This window comes from Haliotis asinina, chromosome 2, assembly GCF_037392515.1.
Source record: "Haliotis asinina isolate JCU_RB_2024 chromosome 2, JCU_Hal_asi_v2, whole genome shotgun sequence".
In the NCBI taxonomy this organism is placed as follows: domain Eukaryota; kingdom Metazoa; phylum Mollusca; class Gastropoda; order Lepetellida; family Haliotidae; genus Haliotis; species Haliotis asinina.
The window spans coordinates 47,536,415-47,560,480 of NC_090281.1; the positions used below are offsets into that span (position 1 = coordinate 47,536,415).

The 24,066-nt window shown below is 41.5% G+C and overlaps 1 protein-coding gene across 2 annotated transcripts in view; it reads left to right on the plus strand.

Annotated features, from left to right (window-relative positions):
• Positions 1 to 18,840, plus strand: part of LOC137273819 (lachesin-like) — a 142,537-nt gene extending 123,697 nt beyond the window's left edge. Inside the window, exons 2-8 of one of the 2 annotated variants that reach the window (XM_067806683.1) lie at positions 6,429 to 6,541; positions 7,203 to 7,407; positions 8,383 to 8,556; positions 10,601 to 10,729; positions 12,695 to 12,985; positions 13,917 to 14,102; positions 14,541 to 18,840. In XM_067806683.1, coding sequence (XP_067662784.1) covers positions 6,429 to 6,541; positions 7,203 to 7,407; positions 8,383 to 8,556; positions 10,601 to 10,729; positions 12,695 to 12,985; positions 13,917 to 14,102; positions 14,541 to 14,668 — 1,226 coding nt within the window. In that variant the 3' untranslated portion in view covers positions 14,669 to 18,840. The remainder of the gene's footprint in view (positions 1 to 6,428; positions 6,542 to 7,202; positions 7,408 to 8,382; positions 8,557 to 10,600; positions 10,730 to 12,694; positions 12,986 to 13,916; positions 14,103 to 14,540) is intronic. The other variant, XM_067806684.1, reaches the window with a different exon arrangement.
• The last annotated feature ends 5,226 nt before the right edge of the window (positions 18,841 to 24,066 follow it).

Consider the following 24,066-nt stretch of genomic DNA (forward strand, 5'->3'; position numbering starts at 1 on the left):
AAACACGACTGATAAACATCAGAATAACAGTGAAATCACGTTTTCGCTCATTCTCGAAAATGGAAGCAGGGAAACCATCTGAAACGGAAATATAGCTCATTATATGTGGCTTCCAAGATTGTCAAACATGAATCAGTTTCTGGGTACGTTTATACATCGAAGAGCAAAAGAAACGCATCTCTTGTTATTTTTCACGTTTTTAAACAGAAAACGTAAACATGAACACTTTCAGTTTTTCGAAATTTGCGTTTCTTTTGCTGTTCAGTATATAGCGCTCCCACAGAATCTGTTTTACTACGACGTTATCTTCCTCGTCCCTTACCTCACATCAACCATCCACGTCTAACGCTACCCATCCGATAATCGCCCACCCTGCCCATGTCGCGACAATCTGTCCTTGCAGTCTTGAAGCTGCACACTGTAAAACACCATACTTTGTACAACGAATTGCACAATATCAATTTTAGTGTCTGTCTCACAGTCCCTGAACCATAGTTTTCCCTACAGCCTAGCTTTCCCTGCAATGATTAAGCCAATGGAGCCAGTTGAAATTCAAATCTCTGAATCTCTGATCATTTATTTATTGCAATCAAAATGACATTTTCAGGGACTAAGTATTAGTCTTGTCTCATACCATACTGTAGGTAAAGCCAGGGTCATATTATTGTGTTGCTGTAATTATTGAATCTACATTTACCGAGGACGCTAGTATTATTGTCTGTTCTAATTATTTTTATTCATTTCAGTGGATCATATACAGTATATGAATGTGGTACAATGGAATGGATCTGTTGGCAAAACAAATCATGTAACATAACATAATAAATACAGTACCTAGAGCGTTGTACACCTATAAATGAAAGCATAGTCGGGTTACAATTTCAATTCCTTAAGGACACCAGTACTTGATTTAAGCAAAGCAGCGTCTTTAATTCAAAAGCTGAAATTCCAGAGTGAAGGGGTTTGGTAGATTACATGAAGGAGAATATGTCCGTTACCTGGTTCCACGCGGGCGGTATTGCCAAGGCTTAATTATGAAATAAATCATCGATTTAAAAATTAGGTCATTATAAGTGAATGGAGAGCCGTCAGCCGTGACGGATCCATGGTCGTGTTTGGAATCCACACAATAGTGTTACGACCTCCTCAACATAAAGGTCAAAATATTCTCTCTGAAATTGGGCCCCACTGTCACACAAACTGTCTCACTTTACAAATTCGAGCAATTAGAGAATTACCCTGGATAATCAGCTGTGATTTCAAGACAAACGGTGCCTGACTCACCACGTCTGTCAGCAGCGTTTCAGGGTTGTCGTTGAATGGTCATTACACTGTAGGGAATAGGATTTATGTGAAGTTGGCAACTGTAAAAAATGACAATTTCGGTCCATTTGGTTAACAAGGATATGTGACATTTTGTGTGGTGTGATATCATACCGTTTCGTCTGTGTGTTTGCGAGTGAAGACGGCAGCGTCAGATCAACGCCTCTTCAGGTCCTATCTGACGCACTCACTCACTCAACCACTCAACCACTCAACCACTCACTCAACCACTCACGCACTCACTCAACCATTCACCCACTCACCCACTCACCCATTCACTGACTCACTGACTCACACACCCACCCACCCATTCAATCAATCACTCACTCCTTTAATCTCACTCACTCACTCACTCACTCATCCACCCACTCGCTCGCTCATGCTTTGATTGAACAAAAATCACACCCGGTTTTCTGGAAAGAAAGTTCCATGAGGTGTTTTCCATCTTTAGATAGATACATGCTTCCTTAAGTGCTGTGTTGTCTCGGAGTGTAGGTGTATGGGTCTTCTCGTGAAAATCACCGATTTGTTTGGCCTCAGTATCCTCACATATTACCGCCTCGCCACTATGAAGGTCCGGGTTCGATTCTCCATAACGCTGCGACATCGCGGTTTCTGTATAAAACTCAGGGGCAGTTTGAACTCCAATTCTCTGAAATTAAAACACAAAACACTAGATTATAAGCTCGCGCATTGCTCCACAGACATTTAAATTAATTAACTGTTAAAACATGATATTGCATTACGTGTTGGTACCTCATCAGGACTTACGTATCCAGTTATACTTTCCCAGACGCTATCTTGGCCTGGATGCTAATTTATTACCGGCGGCGTCTCACTGGGGAATAATTCCACAGTATTCACTGCGCAACATACATGACATTTTTAACGAAATTAAATATCTCCGGCTTTTAATCATCTTTCACTATACGGAGCTTTCAGCAACGTTCCCACGGGAGACCCACAAATGTGATTTGTTTGTGGATGAAATAACTAAGTGACGAGTAGGAGAAATTAAATTTAGAATAATTCAGAATGTTCTGCATTTTATTGTGCATGAAAACATAATTCTCCGCGTTTTTGTATGTGGTTGGTGGATCAAGGAAACGGGTAATATCAATTTCTGGACTAGTGAATATAAGGTAGCCCAGTCGTTAAAGCGTTTGCTCATCACGTCTAGAACTGGTTCGATTCCCGTGACATCATTTAATTGTCTCAAAAACCCTGATTGTTATAGCGACGTAAATCACAGTGCAATACTGCTATAGGGAGTGAGTTTAGTTTTACGCCGCCTGTAGCACCATTCCAGCAGTATCACGGCTGGGGACACCAGAAATGGGCTTCACACTTTGTACCCATGTGGGGAATCAAACATGGGGTTTCGTCGTGACGATCGGACACTTTAACTATTAGCATACCCCACCGCCCCAGTACTGCTTTAAGGAGGTGAAGGTCATATTCCCGAGTGGACAACGTGTGGCTGTAACATTCTTTGCCGATAGTGGTCATATTACCAAAGGGGATACACGGTAGTTTATTGGTGAAGGAATGAGTTTAATTTTACGCCGCACTTAGCAATATTCCAGCTATAAAGCAGATCAATAAATAATCGAGTCTAGACCAGACAACTCAGTGATCATCAGTCTGAGCATCGATCTACGCAACTGGGATACGATACGATGACATGTTACCCAAGTCAGCGAGCCTGACCACCCGACCCCGTTAGTCGCCATGCGTGCTAAAGATGAATCCTTACCCGGATCCTCACGGGTCCTGTTCAGCTTGAGAACATAATTCACTTTGAAATCGCATTTTGTGTAAACGGCAAGTAAAGTTATCACAGAGTAGCGGAAACGGAACTTGTCGCAGAAACACTCAGTTCTGCCCTTTAAAGAAAATATGTCCGAAACACGAATCCCAAGAAATTAAATGGCCGACATGTGACACTGAAACTTCATCAGTGATTTTCCAATCCATGTCTTAACAACATGTTGCGATCGTTTAAACACGTGTCCAGGTTCTGGTGTGATCAATGCTCAATAACAACGAATATTTATCAAAGACAGGGATTAATTTTAATGATTTTAAGGCGTCACTTCTCTACATTGATTGTCAGTGATAGCTGATAGTGGCAACTGCGGTACAAAATAACGAATATATAAATTCGCGATTTCTCCATATATTGTGTATCAACACATTATGACTTGTTTGTTTCTGGAACTCCGCTGAGTTGATACGACATGTCGTAAAATGAACACTGAGACTCTTCCATGGTCTCTCGGCCCGTGTATAATACGGTCACTGGTTCTCAAATACTCTCTTGTCTTATCTGGTGATACAGCCGACTATATAAGCTTTTATCGGGCTCGGGATTCGTTACCGATGTCTAATGGCGTGATAACCTTCTTAAATACGATCTAAAATGATTTTTGACCAATAGGGATCATGGCAATCAATAACACGCTTACCGAATTGTGATTGACAGTCCGACAAGTAGGATGGTGTGAATTTCAGAGATAAGTCATTGACTGATTGAAAGTACGCGCTGAAGAAGATGGATTGTTAGTTAGAGTGATAAACGAGATCTGAACGAGAACTCACGAGAGCTGAACAGGGACGGTAATGAAGTGAGCGTTGTCCATGCTTATGTCATGGAATTGACAAGATTGCGAAAAGAAACTTTTCGATCGTTGTGCTTTGTAACAACTTGTTCTATTTCAAACTCTGGTGCGATATTGGCAAATTATTTTGTAGTGACATCTAGCTTCCCCAAACTGGGTCATTGAATGGACTGTTGAGGATTTGTTGGTTAAACATGACCTTGGTTTGAAATAGCTGTAGTTGATTGCTCGTTTCCACTTGCTCAAGTCAAACACAACTAAATAAATATTTTTCGCTCATGATAGAACAAGGGCAGATAACTCATGTAGTCTGGTGTCAACTATCAGAAAAAAATTACATGATATCGCGTCGATATCCGAAACTGTCTCCACAAAATTACGGGTACCACTAAATAAATACTCGTTCATTCAATCACCGCTTTCTGATATGTCAACGTTATATGACATCGTATAACATTTAGAATTATGTACAAAATAATTCACTTTCAGATATTTGTCAACACATTTAGTTGTACATACCACTTGCGAATGCCTATCAACACATTTAGCAATAACAAGTTTATGCAAGTGTGGACATAACTTGACTGCTACCACCCATTCTAGTGTGTGCACAAAACATGTCCGCACACCTGTCCACCACACACGTATACACACCTGTCCACCACACATGGATTGTACCCTTGAATATGTTTTCATTTTCAATTAATGTAACAAAACTAGGAAGTAGTGCAATCTCTTTGAAGCCAGGGAAACAGGAAGTTGTTCACGAAGAAAAAGCGGATGTTGTACGCCATATTGATTTTAATTTCATCACCAATCAACTTGTCACTGAGAAGAAAAATGAACATGTGAATAATTTATTCCCATTACGATATTGGTAATTATAGGGGGAACAGCTGGTTGGGGGCTTTCAAGGCATGGTTAGTCATTTGCGAACGGCAAATTATCCACAGTTTACCCTAACCTTTTGAAATGAGGGTTTAATAAGCTGGTCTTCCCTTTATCCCCGGCCAATCGCCTTGCTTTGCGTCAGTTCTAAAACATTACACCGGTACCAAAGGGTGCCATTATTGAACATGTTTCAACCGATGCGGGGTTCTTTTTACCGACATGAGCCGTCATTGTGATTTATATGACTTACCGTATGTGGAGGTAGGCATAAGACCGCGCCAGCGTTTTGTAACATTTTTTTGTTCAGTGTGGGTCCCTTTCATCAGCTTGTTAGATTACTCTGAGACGAAAGTGAGCACACTGTACATGATACATCAAAGAAGAATCAACATCTGAGAAATATATGTCGCTTGTCGCGTATGTTCGGGATTTGCTGCCTGAAACCCATATACAGCGTCCCTTACCTGATATGACGGACAGTTTGCTAATAGTGATGTGGAGAGACGCTCACTCACTCACTCACTCACTCACTCATTCACTGCCACCCATCCACTCATGATTACGGATGTCAAGATTGGCTTTCCTCATGCTCTCACTCAGTCAAACCCTTTCCCCCGATGTGACGAACGCTGTTGTCATTTGGCTACTCTGCCTTGGTTCAATGGTTGTGAAGAAAACCGCCATCGACACAGCCATACTCGGTGGTTCTGTCGCTTCGTTTTGTGTTTCAGTGTGCTTTCTTCATCACAGAACTAGACATGGGGCTTTGACAGGATGAGTGCTTCTTTGGACGAGAAAAAGTACTTTCACTGCAAACGAATCGCAATTAAACAAAACTCTTTATTGTGTATCCGTATCTTTAGATCCCCATAAAGAACCGTCACAGATGCTCTGTCTTCTGTAAAATACAAGTAAATTACCACGTGTTTTTGTGGCACTTGCTGTAGATTTGCTCAGCAGCATCAGCTCCATATACAACAGACGATGTAATGGGATAAATATCTGCATGAGTCTTCAATTACTAATAATGATACACATGTTTACTAGCCGAAAGAGTTTTTGTCATAATAAGGTATTTTCTGACTCAGTGTAACAAACGTCTCTCTTGCTATGGATGTTTGTCCCCGTCCGGGTTAACACTTACACTACCAAAGGACATGAATGTTGTTTTCAGTCATCCTACTGTCCATAACACGCAACTATAACAAGCGTGTACAGGTGTTTATCAAGATGTAAACGAGTGAGTGAGTGAGTTTAGTTTTACGCCGCACTCAGCAATATTCCAGCTATATAGCGGCGGTCTGGACCAGACAATCCAGTGATCAACAACATGAGCATCGATCCGCGCAATTTGGAACCGATGACATATGTCAACTAAGTCAGCGAGCCTGACCACCCGATCCCGTTAGTCGCCTCTTACGACAAGCACAGTCAAGCATGGGTTGCTGAAGGCCTATTCTACCCCGAGATCTTCACGGGTCAGATGTACACGAACCTACGAGTGATGAACGACGATCTGTACTGTACAAGAAACTTGAAGTTTGATTTCTGTCAAGGATTTTGGTACTTAAGAATTGTTTCGCTCTATTTCAGTGTCCCTTGCCACACAGGATCCGACGTTTGAGACACCCGTAGTCAATGTGACTGTTGTCGAGGGCGCGACGGCGGTGCTGCCATGTAAAGTCAGTCACCTAGGACGCCACAAGGTATGACACTACTTTGGGGTGGGTTTGTTTCTTCAGAAGGAGGCAGTCTTTCAAAGCCATCATATTTGCAAACGTTTATACACGGTAATAAATAAGCCAAAAACCCAGTCAGGCATTAGGGATGGTAACTTCAATATGTTACCAGCCCAAAATGTATTTAACTGGACCAGACAAGCTAGCAGATATGACGCAGGTCTTAGTTCAAGTAAATAGTTCAATGAACCCGAGACTTGTATTTACTCTCGAACAGTCTATTTATAGCAGTCATTTTCAGAGAATCCGACTAAAATGTTACCATGTTTTTTACCAGGCCGTCGGGCTGGTCAGCTATAAATTTAGACCGTACGTCTAGCCTGTCTCGAACGGTGGAACAGGGATTATTTCATATACAGGTTTATAGCCTCCGAAAATAGAGAGAGTGTGTTTCTTTTCTTAAAATAACCACATGCAATAGCGTCTGCATCGTTTGAGGTTGAAGGGTAGTCAAGTAACCCTATCACTGTTTCATGAAACGAAAAAACACAGGTTCAAGTCCCACTGGGATAGATGTCCCATAATTTGCTGGCATCGTCTTTGTGATCTGGCTTAAGTGATACTGTTGAGAGCGGCATAAAACAACATCCAGGTATTCCTTCAATGTGAACTTGTGTTGTTGATGTAGGTGGCGTGGACGGATCAATGGTCCACACTTTTGGCGTTCATGGACACGAGGATTATCGACGATGAACGCATCTCTGTAGATCGACCATACGGCAACGACTGGAACCTGCACATCTCGGGGGTGAAGCTGGATGACCAGGGCATCTACAACTGTCAGATCAACACAAAACCGGTCAAGATACAAACAGTCGTACTGAACATACTAGGTAAGTGACAGGTTGAAGCCATGTAATAATGGTTGAAGTCACGTAATAGCTGGTTGAACTCGTGTAAAACAGGTTGAAGCCATGTAATAATGGTTGAAGTCACGTAATAGCTGGTTGAACTCGTGTAAAACAGGTTGAAGCCATGCAATAATGGTTGAAGTCACGTAATAGCTGGTTGAACTCGTGTAAAACAGGTTGAAGTCATGTAACAACGGATGGAAGTCACGTAGCAACTGGTTGAAGTCTTGTAGCAACAGCTTGGAGTCATGTAACAACAGATTGAAGTCATGTAAAAACTGGCTGAAGTCATGTAACAGCTGAGTAACAATTGGTTAAAACGTTGACTACCGTTTGAATGGAATCGGGGTATAATTGGTTAACAAAGGGAATGGTACCAGTTGATAAACCAAGTGGCAAATGATAGAGAGTAACGTTATAATTCAATTTAATTGAAGTAATGTTAATTGAAGTAATGTTAATAGTTGGTTCGAGATTATTAGTTAACTGATTTGAGTGACGGTTACCTAAAGTAATGTTATCAATGAAAGTGATTTTATAAATGTAATGTTAAGAACTGATTTTAAGAGAAAAAAAACATTGCTATGCGTTCGTTTGTTTAAAGGTGGATGAAATTAGTTTTACCAGTGATTGATTTCAGAAATGGTTGATTGAAACAACGGCAGATACTAGAACTCATAAAGGGATATATCTCTTGAATATTAATTTGCGTTTTTTTGAAGAGACGTTACTATAGAGGTAAGGTTACAATACCTGCCCAACGACTGACTTAGGAAATTTCAAATGTATTTTTTAATAGTTTTTCAGATAAAACAGGGAAAGATAACATTAATTGACTCAGCTGATAATTCAGGTATGATTTTGTTGGAGTAACACCCAACTGACAAACCAAGCAGTTTTGCACTTTGAAACCATTCTTAAAGCAAACGAGGTGGTGTAAACATGGTCTACTTTCAGTTCCTCCGAGGATTTTAGGGACGCAGTCGGATACGGAGGTTGTTGTCAACGAAGGACTGTCGGTCAGTCTATCGTGCAACGTGTCCGGAATTCCTCGACCAACGGTCATGTGGTACAAGAAACCCACACAGCCAGGCCAATCGAAAGATAGTGAGTTCTGCAAAGCAACATCTAGTAAGCGTTTTTACTGTGTCCAGTTCCTGCACGTAGACGTCTAGGCTGTCCTGCACCTTGACCGGATTACCTCCCTTTGACCTTCCTTCTGACCATTCGGAACACTTCGGGATGTTCCTTTCCGAATTTGTTCCAAGTGTTCTGACTGGTTGTTGAACCGACTTCCGCTACTGCTTCATGTGTCAACTGGTTTGATTGGATTGGATATAACGTTGTCTTTTTCGTTGGCGGTCGACTTCTTTACTCTACGTCTTGAGTGTTAATGTGCATATCCTTTGCTTTACTTGTCAGTCGGATATAGACGGTAGAGAAGGTCACACTTGCGCGGACGGTTGTTTAATGCATATATGGACATATGCCGTTTCAGACAGATAACGAACAAACGTCCTAATCAGCAATGTAGAAATACATAGAGTATTATAGACTTTTCTCATCAATCGGAGACCGGTTCTGATATGATCAGAAGGGACATGACACCTATCACAATTCACTAACTTAACCTGTCTAAATCGGATTTTTCGTCCGGTTTAGACAGGTTCCACTTTATCATAATACATAATATACTACCAGACTCTAATTATATAGTCTTTAGACTAATACCGCACATGCTGAACTAACAATACTACTAGTCTTATATTTTTTGAGACATGGAATTTACCGCACGGTGTCAGGAGACAAGAATAGTTAACTCCTATATACCATGTAGACAAGGACAGATACCTCCTTATATCTTCCTTTCGTTCTGTATAACCACTCAGTGTTCCTTATTCTGTTCATATTTATGTTGCAATCGTGCCTCAGTTATCTTACAGAGAACCTCCTTGCATAATATCTGCATCCCCTGCTTAGATTCATGTAGAATATTGTGTTTGGTGTAACTGAGAAATAACCTTCTTTAGCCTTGTGATTGTTTTAAACCGGGTGCCTTTATCGCAGCCAAGCGCAATGGCGGACGCGCATTCTCACGCAACCAGTTGTGAATGCAGATATTTTCATCTTTCTAAAGTTCAAAATATTTTAGCTGCATGTGTAAAGATGCATCGTTAATAACAGAGGTATCTGAATTAAATTTAAAAATATTTTTGCAAAAATTCACCTCTTCGAGGTGTATCGTAATTTCTTCTACAATACACATATCGTCCTTGAATCTGTAGCCGACTACTCACCGACAGTAATCACAGTCAGTAAAACCAGGCTAGCTATTCTCGAAACGTTCGTAGCCCTACGAACTTCTTAAGCCCATTCTTAACACATAGGCTACGATCAAAGTTAAGAATTCGTAGGGCTACGAACATTTCGAGAATAAGGGCCCTAGTAGCTTCTGATTAACGGCAGTACCATATCACCTTTAAAATTACACTTCAGTCCATCTATGGCCTATGGAATATGCATCCCATTCACACTCTGGCACACTCTCCCTGTCGTGTCACACACCCCTGAACATCCTGCTGGCGATCGGCCTTCTACGACCCATGTCAGAAGTGACTAACGGGATCGGATGGTCAAGCTGTTTGTTAATGCGTGTCGTCATATCCCATCACAGATGCTCATGATCACTAGGCTCGATTCTTCCACGCCGCTGTCATGGCTGGGATATCGATGTTGCATAGTGAGGCGATAAACACACATGCAGACAGAATGACAGAAAAAAACGGGGTACCTCCAGCTGTCAGTTCATGATACTTCAGCGCTTTACACTTGTGTGTTAAAGATGCTCACATACTTCCTCACTCTGTATTCAGCGCAGTGTTTGGTATACCTGTTTGTACGGTTATACCATTATGTAGATAATTATGTGCCGTTATGTACCGTTCTACTATCAAACCGTTATGAACCATTATTCCGTTATGTACTGTTATACTACCATACAGTTCTGTGCACCGTTATGTACCATTATACCGTTATGTACCGTTTCATACCGTTATGCACGATTTTATCGTTAGTCTGTTTTTCCATACTCACAACTGTGGGTGAACAAACGTTTTCAATTACGTTTGTTACACATGCGCGGGTATGTGTCAAATGTGATGTGTTTTCTCTTCAGGGATCGGTTTCTCTGGAGAGGTGCTCTTGATCCACAACGTCACACGCCACTGCGGCGGCAAGTACGAGTGTGTGGCCGACAACGGAGTACCCCCCGCTGTGAAACGTCAGATCAACGTTGGGGTCAAATGTAAGTACCATCATCATCATCATCATCATGAACATCATCATCATGATCATCATCATCGCCATCATCATCTGTAGGGAAAGGTGGCAATGTGTCTGTTAAACGTCTACAGCCCGATGGGCGTTTTGGTCTGTATACTCCCTAGGGAGCTAATAATAAAATTAGCGTGCGCTCAGATCAGACGGGTAAGGTATAACTTGATTGAAGCGCATTCCATCGGCCGGGAAAATAGTGTACTAAACAAATTCATGATGTAGTGATCCCCGTGGTAGATTCAAGTCATCTCATTGGCTTGTTGGGTCCGGTAGAAGCGCTAGTAATAGGCCTATATAAAGAAAACGTCGACCTGAGGCGTCAGTTTGATGTATTCAGACAGTCGGAGCAGCTGTGGCACAGTATGGCTGCTTATTATTACAATGACTATGAGGCGAGTATATGGATGGCAACTTCTTCTTTATTGCGTAACATGATATTTCTGCGCTACCCCTTGCACCTGCTTCAGGTGATTGTGATCTGGAGAAGGGACAAGATGGGACAAGAGGTAGGCCAGAAACATCGTGTTGTACAATAAAGAAGAGGTCACCATCCATATACCCGTCTTATATATTCACCAACTTCTAAATGCCTCTCAAGAATCTTATTGCAATAACGTGTTCATACATAACGCGATTATGGAAAACAAATTGACATTGTGTTCACTGTCTCGCGTCTCTGTGGTCGCTCAACTGTGCAGGCCGGGTGGGAATTGCTTTTCAGCAGCCCTGAATAACGGAAAGCGAATAAACGGTATCTCCAACCTCTCATTGTATAGATTCCTACTGCGCAAATTCATTGTTCATTATATCGATCACTAGATTATTATTTACAGACTACAGACAACATATAGTTGGTATATTATTCAATGCGGCGTCAACAAAGAAAGACAGAAACAAACAAACAAACAGTGACTCCTGTTGCCTGACGTCACAAGCTGGGCATACACATGATGGTGCATAAGTCATAAGAACATCTAATAACATAGTTATCTCGTTGAGGACATGCCCATTTCTCAGTTACAATAACGCTACCGTGCTCGCGAAACAACTCACAACGCCAGACAGAAAGTTGGCATTGCAAGTTGTCACAATACATTTTTATCATTAAGGATATTTCTCACCACGCATATTTCCGAGACGAGCATTCTCGGAATGAGACGATTTCTTCACCACTTGCCGTCTCCTTTACCTCCCATAAAAGGTGACCGTGCTTGTCGTAAGAGACAACTAACGGGATCGGGTGGTCAGGCTCGCTGACTTGGTTGACACAGGTCATCGGTTCCCAATTGCGCGGATCGATGATAATGTTGTTGATCATTGGATTGTCTGGTCCAGACTCGATTATTTACAGACCGCCGCCATATAGCTGGAATATTGCTGAGTGCGGCGTACAACTAAACTCACTCACTCACTCCTTTGCCTCCAAGGAGATACAGATTGTCCCGAAATCAGACGAGATCGTCAGGAATGATCGACTTGTCACGGTCAAAGGGAGATAACCACTCTGTGTGTCGGGCATCTTTGAAAACGGAATGTACGCTGTGTACCCAGTTTAACCCGTATGAAAATAGAAGTCATATTTAAATGCCCACCTGACCACATCTAGTAAGTGATATTTTCAGGGGTGAATGTTGGTAAAATATTAGGGTGTTGATTTCTCATATATATTCAATATCGGTGACGTTAGTTTGTATTTGATTGACATTTGTTATCATGTTCAAGTAGAGTGTATATTATTTGTTTAGAAATTTTAATGCTTATATTATTATGCAATTGGACTGTAAGTCATAACCATTTTTAAAAATAACCCAACAACACAAAACTGTGTAGGTTTATTAGTATGTCAGTCTATATTTGCTATTTTCGTTGACACGTGTACGAAACCGTGTCATTTGTAATCATCACCAATGTCCGCAACACCTTTCTGTTCCAGTCCCTCCAGAGATTCATATTCATAACAAAAGAATTGGTCAAGTGCGCGGCAAGGATACAATCCTCGAGTGCGTTGTGACCGCACACCCCCAGGGCGTGAGTGTGTGGAAGTTCGAGAACAAACAGTTACGTAAAGCTCTGCAGAAGTATCGAGTCGAGGTGTTCGAAGAAGGAAGTCACACCATAACCTTAAGTCTCCGCATCAGCAAACTAGATGAACATGATTATGGGGAATACACGTGTGTTGCATCTAATTCCATGGGCAGCGATTCTAAAAGAACGATACTGTACGGTAAGTACTATCAAAACAGGGGCGGTGGGGTAGTCTAGTGGTTAAAGCGTTCGCTCGAGGAATCGAAAACCCGGGTTCGATCGTATCCCCTGCTGTTCCCACGCTCATGCTGTTGATCACTGGATTGTCTGGCCCAGACTCTATACTTTACAGACCGCTGCCATATAGCTGGAATATTGATGGATGCATCGGAAAACTAAATTCACTCCTTTTTGTGAGCGGGGCAGTGAAGCTGCATTTGGATTTTACTGAAGCACCTGACTTATGTATGACAATATTGGTCTTAGCTTTTTGTTCAGTGAATCTGTCCGGTAAGCTTGGCGCTAATTTCTCACTGTTCCAAGGTGAACTGAGAATGTCACCTTTACACATCATTCGTTGCGAGTCAGACCTGAAAGACCATGATAATCAAAATACCGGACACCCAGACTCCCGACCTTGAAGACAAAACCACACAGAGACGTTTACGTTCACACAGACCGATCTCTGCAGTGTTCGAGAGGGTGTTGGTGTTAGTTGTGTTGCAAGGTGACCTAGGGTTGGGGGTAGGTATGGGAATGAATAGACACGCGGGTTTGTGAGACAGATTAGTACGCAGTCTGAACACAACCTTTAACAAACCCGGGTCCGCGTTAGAATATTGATCTTCAGTAACCCATGCTTGTCGTAAGAGGCGACTAACGAGATGGAGTGGTCAGGCTCGCTCTCTAGGTTGACATATTAGTTCTCATTTGCGCAGATAGATGCTCATTCTGTTGATCCCTGGATTGTCTGGTTCAGACTCGATTGTTTACAAACCGCCGCCATATAGCTGGAATACTGCTGAGTGCGGCGTAAAACTAAATTCACTCAAAATTGCCAAACAATTCATTTACCGTTGGATCATCTGAAACAAGTGCTGAGTATGAATTTCGTATAATTTTCTCTGCAGAGCATATAATACCTACGAAACCACCGACTACAACTACCACGACAACGAGATCAACAACAACGTCGTTGCGCCCTACGAAGGGAAAGACAGACCTGATGCCCGGAGTCTATGACTACCCATCGGAGAACGGCCCACCAGAGTACATACCCAGACCAACATTAAAAAAGGTCCACCCGTTACTACCGGGTAAGAAACTCTGGAATATAACTCCACTTCCACCCCTTTTCAGAAGTTGAAAAAACATAATGACATAACACCTCATAAACCTAACGGCTCTGGGGTAGCCGAATGGTTAAAGCGTTCTCTCTTCCCGCCGCAGACCCCGGGCTCTATTCCTCATATGGGTACCATGAGTCCATTTCCAGTGTCCCCTTCGTACCACAGTTGTGATACAAAGCGGTGTAAAATCCTTGGCTGCAAGAGTTGTATGATCCCCGGGGAGTTGAGATGGATAATACGGTGTGTCGTTTAGAGTGACATCCAATGGCTGCGGGAAAAAATACCGAAAAAATACCAGCATGTACTACTTACGTGGATATGGGCGCTATATAATAACAATAATCATGATAAACTCACTCACTCCTATGACTATTTTCATCTGCAGTGATCATTTTGTTTCCACAGGTGGAAAGAATGAACCGATTGTCGTCGGCTCAGCCGGAAGTACAGGGCCAGAATCCGGAGCCAGGAAAAATTCAGTTTTCATCATTGTTTTCCTAATGTGTATATTTTCTCTGTTGAATCCCCTTTAAAAGTTCTGGGAGTCCCAATTAAATGTACATAAAAGTACGAATATAAGAAGAATAAATGTACACCTTTTTTAACAAAAAATGTGCAATATGATTCATATAAGTCCAGTAAGTAATATGCTTATTTTACAGTTTTACTGTGCGACTAAAACATAAATCTAAACACGATACTGTTTCACCTCGACACACAAGTCCAAATATTTGCAACATTCCGCGTTTTCAATATTCTGGTGTACAATTGAAAGGAAAGACGCGTACGTAAAATGACCACGGCGCCATGGCCACAATGGCCAGGTTGACAATTTCTCGTAGTCGAGGATGACGTCAATGATGACTGGTGGTGTTTGTGTTGAAGGTGTCGCTACGGACGCTGATGCTTTAAGCAATATATTTAATGTATTTCGTCGTGTTGTGAACGGCAGATACTGGATCAACTATTTGCCTGAACCTGTGTGTCCTTGAGATCGTGGTATCCGTTAGCATGACAAGACAATCCTTTTGATGGATAGAGAATATGGCCTTTATTTTTTCGATTGAGTCCGAAGCCAAGTTAAGATCGAATGATCATATTTCTGAACCGCAGCGGATAATAGTCATCGCATTCGGATCCCTTCCGAAAAGGCAAACGTTAAACGTGTAGCGTTATATCGGGAAACCATACAATCGGTATTGCACATTAAACTTTATGAAATTGATCGCTACACTGAATTATCTAACAACGGTAGTTTAGCAGAGTTGCATCCCTTGATCGTGCAACGATCCGCTGCTGGATGATCCCCATTCATTGTGGAGGCCCTCAGCTTATCGGTACATATCCATTTCTTTGAGTAACTGAGCACCAAATTGTGAAAACAACAACAACAACAACAACAACAACAACAAAAACAAAAAAAACCCAAAAAACAAAGCAAAACGCGAAATCGGAGATCGCGCCAATATAAGTCCAATCTCGTTATACGTTTAAACAAATGAGCACGTTTCTTATTGGACTACTATTTGTTTGCATTCTAAGATGTATATTTCTCCTGCACACAACATAAAACATGTCTCATTCAGTGTCTTGGGTTGAAATGTTTTTCAGGAACATTTATGATACGACATTCGTGTCACTTACAGTGAGTCAATTCTGGGAGAGCACTTTGCATATCTTATATGTTGTCTTGTAATCCCATCATATGCGTGTGTTTAACACAGGGTTCCTTTATGTGAACGTTTGGTTTCGGGGGTGGGGGATGAGAGATAAGACTGACTAATGGAAAAAAGATGGAACAAAGATGTGCAACGGGGTGTGCCTACAGTTTTGCCTTTAGCTGAAGCTGAAGTGTATGCTGGACTGAGAGTTCTGTCGACCTTCATTCAGGAATCTTATCATTTTCACTAACACCCGATCGTTACATGGTGAACTCTGACGGAGCTACTAGTCTTTGATATCGTTGGGCGGTGAGGTAGCCTATTGCAGGGTTTGCACGGGCCTTGGAAACTCATGGAATGTCGGGTGTTTTTTCTATTGTCTGGGTAACTGATGAAAAATTGAACTAATTGTCATAATCATAGAGAAATCATGGCATTTTAAAATATTTACTGAGTGGTAAAAGCGTTCGCTCGTCAGGCCAAAGGTCCGGGTTCGATGCCTCACATGGTTTCATTGTGTGAAGCCCATTTCAGGCGCCCCACCGCAGTGTTATTACTGGTGGCCATATTCACTCACTCACTCACTCACTCACTCACTCACTCACTCACTCACTTGTGCCAGTGGATCACTGAGAAGTCAAATAGAGATTAGTGTCGGACATTGGTAGAATAGGTCAAATGTGAGTATTAAGCTGTGAGTCGTTTACTCCTCCATAAGTTTGTCTTGAGCTTCGTATGCCCGTGGAACTCGGACTATATGGGAAGTTGTTTTGTAGTCATCGTCATGGATACAGTTATCACCTTTTGACTTAGTGTCACCTTATCATTTTGTCACAGTAGGGATAAATAAACACCATTGTTCGTCAGAGTCTGTGAGTAATGCTGCTCAGAATCACCATCTTTGTGGTCACCATGGTAACTACCAAGTGCCATAACCACTGATAAAAACTGAACTGAACTGAAAATTTGTATTGAGAGCACAACAAACGAACAAGTACCGAACCCTATCACAGCCTGTAGCAACGGGGTGGTTGATAGTGTCGATGACTTGAAAGGACCTTGACCTCGGCTGCATGAGCAGAACCCAGAAAGATTATGAAATGTCCATTAAAACTCTAGTGAAAATGAAGTGTGCACCACCCCTCCCCCACCCCTCCCCTGTTCTCCATTCTTTCAAGAGCGAGAGTAATGAACCCCAAGGCTTGAGTTTGCTGAGTGTGATCTGAGTTTGTGGTTTGTTTGTGGTATTCATTGCTAGCCGTGCAGGATGTTGCGTTTCAAAACGGTTGTCGCTGTAAACGCGAACCCGCACCTGAGTACACCAGTTCTCGTGTCCTGGACGGACACGGAAGCTCTCGAACTGGGCATTCTGTCCCCAAGTAGCACGCATACCGTACAATGATTAAACAGTTACACCACAACCCAGACAGCAGCTTAGAGATACAATCACACAATATTAATTAAGATCCAGATCATCCGTTTGTGAAAACCTTAATTCGTAACCGTCAAATCAGTAGACGAACAGGCCAAAAACATGGGACAAATGCTTTCAAGACTGAGTGGGTTAAATGATAATTTTTGTCAGAATTGAATGTTTGTTTGTACCAGTATATTCACATTACTGTAATATTGATAAGAATATATGTGTCCGATATTTCAATTTGCATTTATGACTATTTGATTCACTATCATAGCTGCTCTTCACCTTTCTGTGTTCATATGATTAATCTGACACATTTTGTAATGGTCCCTCTTGAAGTCCATCTATTAAATACTTGTCGTTCGAAGATATTTTCTCGCGTCACGAAGTCATTTGTCTTTACAATCCCCTCGACAGAATCACTTTTAGGTAAATTTATCTCCAATATTATCTCCTTTGATATTAAATATGTCATTTTAAGCGTTGTTCATTCCACAAAGCGGCGTTTGCAAGTATATAATTTAAGGGTTACCCATGAGGTATAAACCGACTCATTCATCACAGGCTTCTAAACAGACACGCGTCATAGCTGTACTGCATGTCTGTCCTTTATAGGATGTTCAAAGTTACCCGAGGGGTACTGAAGCCTACATTTTTGTGTATATCTCTAGCTTTATATATCGATGTGAATCATATACCCTTCTTGATGTTGAGAGTATCACACGTCTATTAGACGTATTATAATTCCACCAACTGCAGGGATATGGGATTATCATCACTTAACGTGGGAGTAGAGAGTGGGCGAGATTTCAAAATCTCCGCCCTTTATGGACAACAGGACATAAAACTCCCTTTAACATGTGCTCAATTGTCAGAAATGATCTTGGTGCTCCGGAGCAGAGGTTCCTGCGATGAGAACTAGCATTTAGTTCCAGATCCCTACACAAAAGATCATTGGCTCGTTTAGTCAAATTATTGCAAATGAATTTTCCTGACATGTCATCATGATTGTGGTAGATGTATAGTGATGCTGTATAAAGGTGACTTGTATATATGATATTCAGTTACAGTTATGTATTGATGTTACAGTCAAGTTAAACTGAAACCTTGCTAATCCGGATGGTCTAGTTCAAATCACTCGGAATACAGTTTAGGATCTTGGATCATGGATCATGGATCATGGATCCGGATCTCCTTTGTACATATTGTCTGTATTAATCCAATGAACGGAAGTCGGGACGTCCGGATTAGAGAGGTTCTGTTGCGTTTGTTTCAGAGTGTTTAAAGATTTCTGGCTTTAATAATCAGTGTATAGTCAGCAACGTGTACAATGTTTAGTTTTTAACTACGAATAAAAGGTGTCTGTATGTTCCACAAGTGGTATAGATTTGTATCTGTCACTCGTATTATATCTGGTTACTATTGTTCATGTAAAATAGACCTGTTCTCTTAATCCTAGAGATTCTATGTACATTGTTTATTTTGGTATTTGTCTACTACTTAAGATGGCGAACATGTTGTAAAAATCAGGAAGAACGTTGCCAAATTGATCAATTTCAGCTTGCATTTCAATGTACATGTTATTCACTCATCGATCGTATTGTAAATAAATGCATTTATCGTTTATCATGCGTTCTGTGCTGATAGAAGTCCTTCCACTTTACATCCCGGATTGTTGAAGCGATGATGTTTGTTGTTTTGTGCCGCAGTCTGCTGTAATTCTGCTCCAACACGGAGGTCTGATCAGGCGGCATGTGCAGTCGAATTAAGATATTAGTTGATAACACATGAAAGAGAACTAAGATATCAGTTGATAACATATGAAAGAGAACGAAGATATCAGTTGATAACATGAAAGAGAACGAAGATATCAGTTGATAACATGAAAGAGAACTAAGATATCAGTTGATAACATATGAAAGAGAACGAAGATATCAATTGATAACATGAAAGAGAACTAAGATATCAGTTGATAACATGAAAGAGAACTAAGATATCAGTTGATAACATATGAAAGAGAACGAAGATATTAGTTGATAACATGAAAGAGAACTAAGATATCAGTTGATAACATATGAAAGAGAACGACGATATCAATTGATAACATGAAAGAGAACTAAGATATCAGTTGATAACACGTGAAGTTTCCCGATCAACAGTCACCCCTACTGACTTGTGGCCATCAAGTCTGAAAACTCAACAGTAATGTAGTGATCAGGCTGACACAGTTTGCAAAACAATTTTATTAATTGGCGTTTCGACACTTCTAAACATTGGCTGAGCTTTTTCAAAACGATTCTTTGAAACACAAGCACGAATTTTCGGAATCATTGTTCTGTAACGTTATTGGGAAATTCACATTATGATACTACACGTTGTCACAGTACTTGACACTAGGATACATTGGAAGTGTCTGGTACTGTGTCCAGGTGTTTCTGCGTAAGTCTACGTAAATGGTCACTGTGAGTGAGTGAGCAGTATTCCAGCTATATTCGACTCTCAGTGTTTCTGGTTTTTTTTGTTGTTGTTTTTATTCTATTTTTATTATTATTTTATTGTGTTATTATTATTATTTCCTTTTTGGGGTTACATTTGCACCCATTTCATAGCAATACGTATACAAAAATATGAGTGCAAATAGATGTGCAGAGGATTGTGTCTCGTTTAGATGTACTGGAAAGGATACATACAAGGGCATCATAAATGTACAGTAGGTTATGATTAATGTAAAGATCATATCTGCATTACACCAGGTTACTGAAGCAGAGAACAACGCCATAGATGTACACAGGATTGTCAATCATGTCAAGGACTGCACACATGGTTACTACAAGAGTATGTAGAGAATGTTTCCGTTTGTTACTCGAGAGTGGTTCTATATCCTAGCACTATTGCATCTCAGTGACGTCACATTGTAATACTTTTGGCAAACTAGTAACTAAAAGCATGAATGTATATCTAATTTCATCAGACGTGGTGACACCATGCTACGATGTTGACCTTGCAACTATTCAAGGTAGGTTACTGGGGATGATCGCGGAAACTATACTGTTCCGACGAATCAGAACAAACGTTTGAGCAGAGTCAACAGGTCCCCAAAGAACAACAACGTAGCAATTGTTGACAACAGGGCAATGCCGACATAACCCACATTCTGTGCAGTTGGCCTGTGATCTTGGGCGCTGGTTTTGCTTCTGATATAAGACGACAGACGCTGATGGGAGAGAGTCAAGTTCTTCTTCTTTGCCATTAGCATCTGCTGGAACTCTTGACTTGTGACGTTCAGGGACAGCAACATCGTCCGTCCACAGTGACACCGCAGGTTGCCGGAACGTTTCGGAACGTGCATTCCTCCAGTAGTGGGTACTGACTGAGTTGTCTGTGCTGTACCAGATCCTGTCAAAACAAAGAGAAGATGACTGACCTAGTCTGTTTGTTTATTTTTCTGTTGTTCAACAGCGTTTCCAGTAAAGGAGCGGTAAGTAGCTAAAAGTTTAGCCAGTCAATCAGGTGACCCACGTTATGAGAATCGATAGACGCCCCTTACGACAAGCATGGGTTGCTAAAGGCAGTTTCAAGGCGGTGGGGTGGGTGTTATCGTCTAAAACAATATTTCAGGACATTGATTCGTAGCTCAATGTGGAAGGAAGGGTACGTGTGATCACACGTATGAACTGTGTATTGTTTAAAATTAATGATCATGATCGTTACTCAAACCCAAGATCAGCGGATCCTGACATAACTAAGAGATATAAACGTATCGAAGTCGTAAAGATTCAGTTACAAAACGAATGTGTTACAAATACTTACAAGGCAGGCAAAGAGCTGACTGTAATTTCCGATATTTACATCTTCGAGAATATGTCTTTTAACCAAATATCTGAAAATTTTTGACATGTATGAAGCGCCCAGCTATTATCATCTTACATGATCGGCAGTTTAGTGAAGGTCACTTTTCACCCTGAATCCCCAGCCTACGTCTATGTTGGCAACATGTCCACTGGTGCTACCAGATACTGTTTCCATCACAACTGCACGTTTAGTTATTTTATACTGCGATTGATTGTGAAAATCGCTGTGTCAAGTACAGCATTTGTACTAATTTGTACTGGTTTGTACACCAGATGGGTTTAGACTATAATTGGTACCTGAAAAGTATTTCTTTGCTCCTTAATTATCGCACTTAATTCTTGTAGGTAGAGATTTATGGGTTCACTCATCGTTTCAATTTTAAAAAAGACCACCAAGCAAGAGGCATCCGATCACTGACAGATGACATACCTGTTGTGGATGATACTGACGAGGGAGTGATTGATCCGATGTTAGAGGAGGTTACCAGCTCCAGTTCATGTGCAGTCCAGCTGGAAGTGACAAGATGGCTTAGATTTTCTGTGGTGCTCGATTGACCAGAAAACCAAAAGTTGTGGGCGCTATACGGCGAATAGGAAACATCCTGATAAAGAGTAGATGGAGAAGACAAAGAAGCAGTAGAGTCTTGACTCTGTGTAGTTTCAGATGCAGAAGGATTTCCATCTGTAGGCGACGATGGTGTTGAGGATGATGGCTCTGTAATTATGGAAACTGTAGCAGAGGATTCCAGGGTTTCATCAGTAGATGCCGCAAAGGTTGATGAAATGATAGTTAAACCTACTGGTGTTGCAGATTCCGCTACTGAGTCAGTACTGACTGGTGATGGTGTTGATAGAGTCACAGACAAAGAATCATCCGTTGTAATTGTGTCCAAACCAGCACTTGAGAATACAAGGACGTCGCTTGTAGCAGAAACAGAAGATACTGATGAAGAGGATGTAGTCGGAGATGTCGTCTTGGTAGAAGTAATCTCAGTCGTGTCTGAAGGTATAAGACTGGCATCGGCAGAAGACGGTAAGGAGGACGAAGATGGTGTTGAAGTATCCATGGCAAACATCTCACTTGTGTCCGAACTGCTTTCTGGATGTACACCGACGAAAGATGAAACATCAGTTGCAGCTGAATACGTCAAAGCGTCTGTTCCTGACGTTGACGAAGGTGTTGACAAAGACAAGGACGAAGCAACAGTCGACAATGTTGATGCATCGGAGAGATTACGGGGCGAAGGTGTGGATATTGATGAAGCAAGATTCTCCATCTCAGTAACTGGAGATGCTGTAGTTACTGATGTAGTTGTAGTTTCTAGAATATAACATAATGGAACAATAACTTACGCTTATACAGAACTACAAGGGACCTCAAACTTTAATTAATTACACCTGTAGGTCCTTATGCGACTTCCAATATAATCATGATCATTCCCCCCAAACAGTTGGTTATGTTCGCCAGTTCGGCATGCGTATGTTTGGTAATAAATACAGCTTGTCCACAGAGAGGAAATAATAAAATATTTAGCATATAATAAACACATGAACATCCCAGCTATATTCATGTATAGCTGCCCAGTGACTTATAATAAAGTGGTTAAAACCTACGATCCGATTGGATACCTCAGTCCAGCATTACTTTCGTATAATTTCAGTGAGCCTTATCATAGCTGGTTTGATGGCGTCAAACAATATTTACTGTCTCATTCTTACCTGCTGTTTGCTCCTGGATCGATCCCAAAGCTTGGTAACTTATGCCTTGCCCTTCACGGTACCCATACACTACAGCATCGAATGCTGCTGAGCGACTGGTGCTCTCTATGACGTGTAGACCTTCACTGACAGCAAACCTGAACAGACTCTCAGTTCCTTCCAGAAACAATTCAGACGCAAAAGCAACGATATTGCCATCGAACAACAATGTTGAAGTATCTTCAGTTGTGATGAGGATATTTACATAAGTGTCAAATCCACCAGCGGCTAAAATATAAAACTTTGTGGAATAATATTCCATTGGCCGAACCACCATCATAGCTGTCCCTCCAGTTCTGTCCACTGAGGAACTCTTGCTGAACTGGACAAGAAGTATGGGCCTGGTACCTCTGACATCATCGCCTTGGGAAGCCATTTCCCATTCCAACACATCCCCCGCCTGAAGGCTGAATAAATTCCCATCACTGGCTCTATGTATTGTGGTATTGCTATATAGAGCCACAACTCTGAGGACAATTCCGTTTGTACGTCCAAGTAGAGGTGCTGCTAAATATCGGTATCCCCAAAGATCTACAGAAGGCAACTGCTCCAGGATATTGTCACAAGAGGTCTCTCCAAGAGGAATGGCAGCGCACACGATGCCAACAAACACAGTTATGGGACCGTTGCTTCTGATCACAGTTCCTGTCAAATCACGTTTGGATGCCAGTTGAAGAACTTCTAATTTCTGGAGAGTCAGTTCCAGTGTGTCTCCGTCAAAAAAATAATTATTTCGGAACCTGACTCTGTCATCCGTTTTAACTTTGATAGAAACCGTAATATTGTCTTCCGAAGATGCAATGGCAAAGTATACAAGAGAAGAAGCAGTTTGGTCATATGTAACGACGATGAAGGTAGGATTTTCAGGAACAGGAACAGGAATCGCCGAATATCCACCGGCTGAAGCGGAACTGTCTTTCTCTCCGTAGATGATAGAAACGGTGAAGTCGTCATCGGATGAAATACGGACTCCCTTTGTCTGCAGGTCGAATACATTTGTCTCGAGATAGTACAGGGTTCGAGACACGGCTTCCTCATAATGTCCAGTGACTCCTAAATTCAAAATGCTTCCTCCTTGCGTATGATATGGGGTCTCGATCGTCACTGTCATTCCTGGTTTGCCGACGATGTGAATTGTATATTGATCTCCGGTAGTGTCGAGTTGACTGGGAAAGGTCACCATGTATACAGTGTCTCCGAGAGCCGTGCTTCCTGCAAACAGATACTCATTCGTAAGCTTA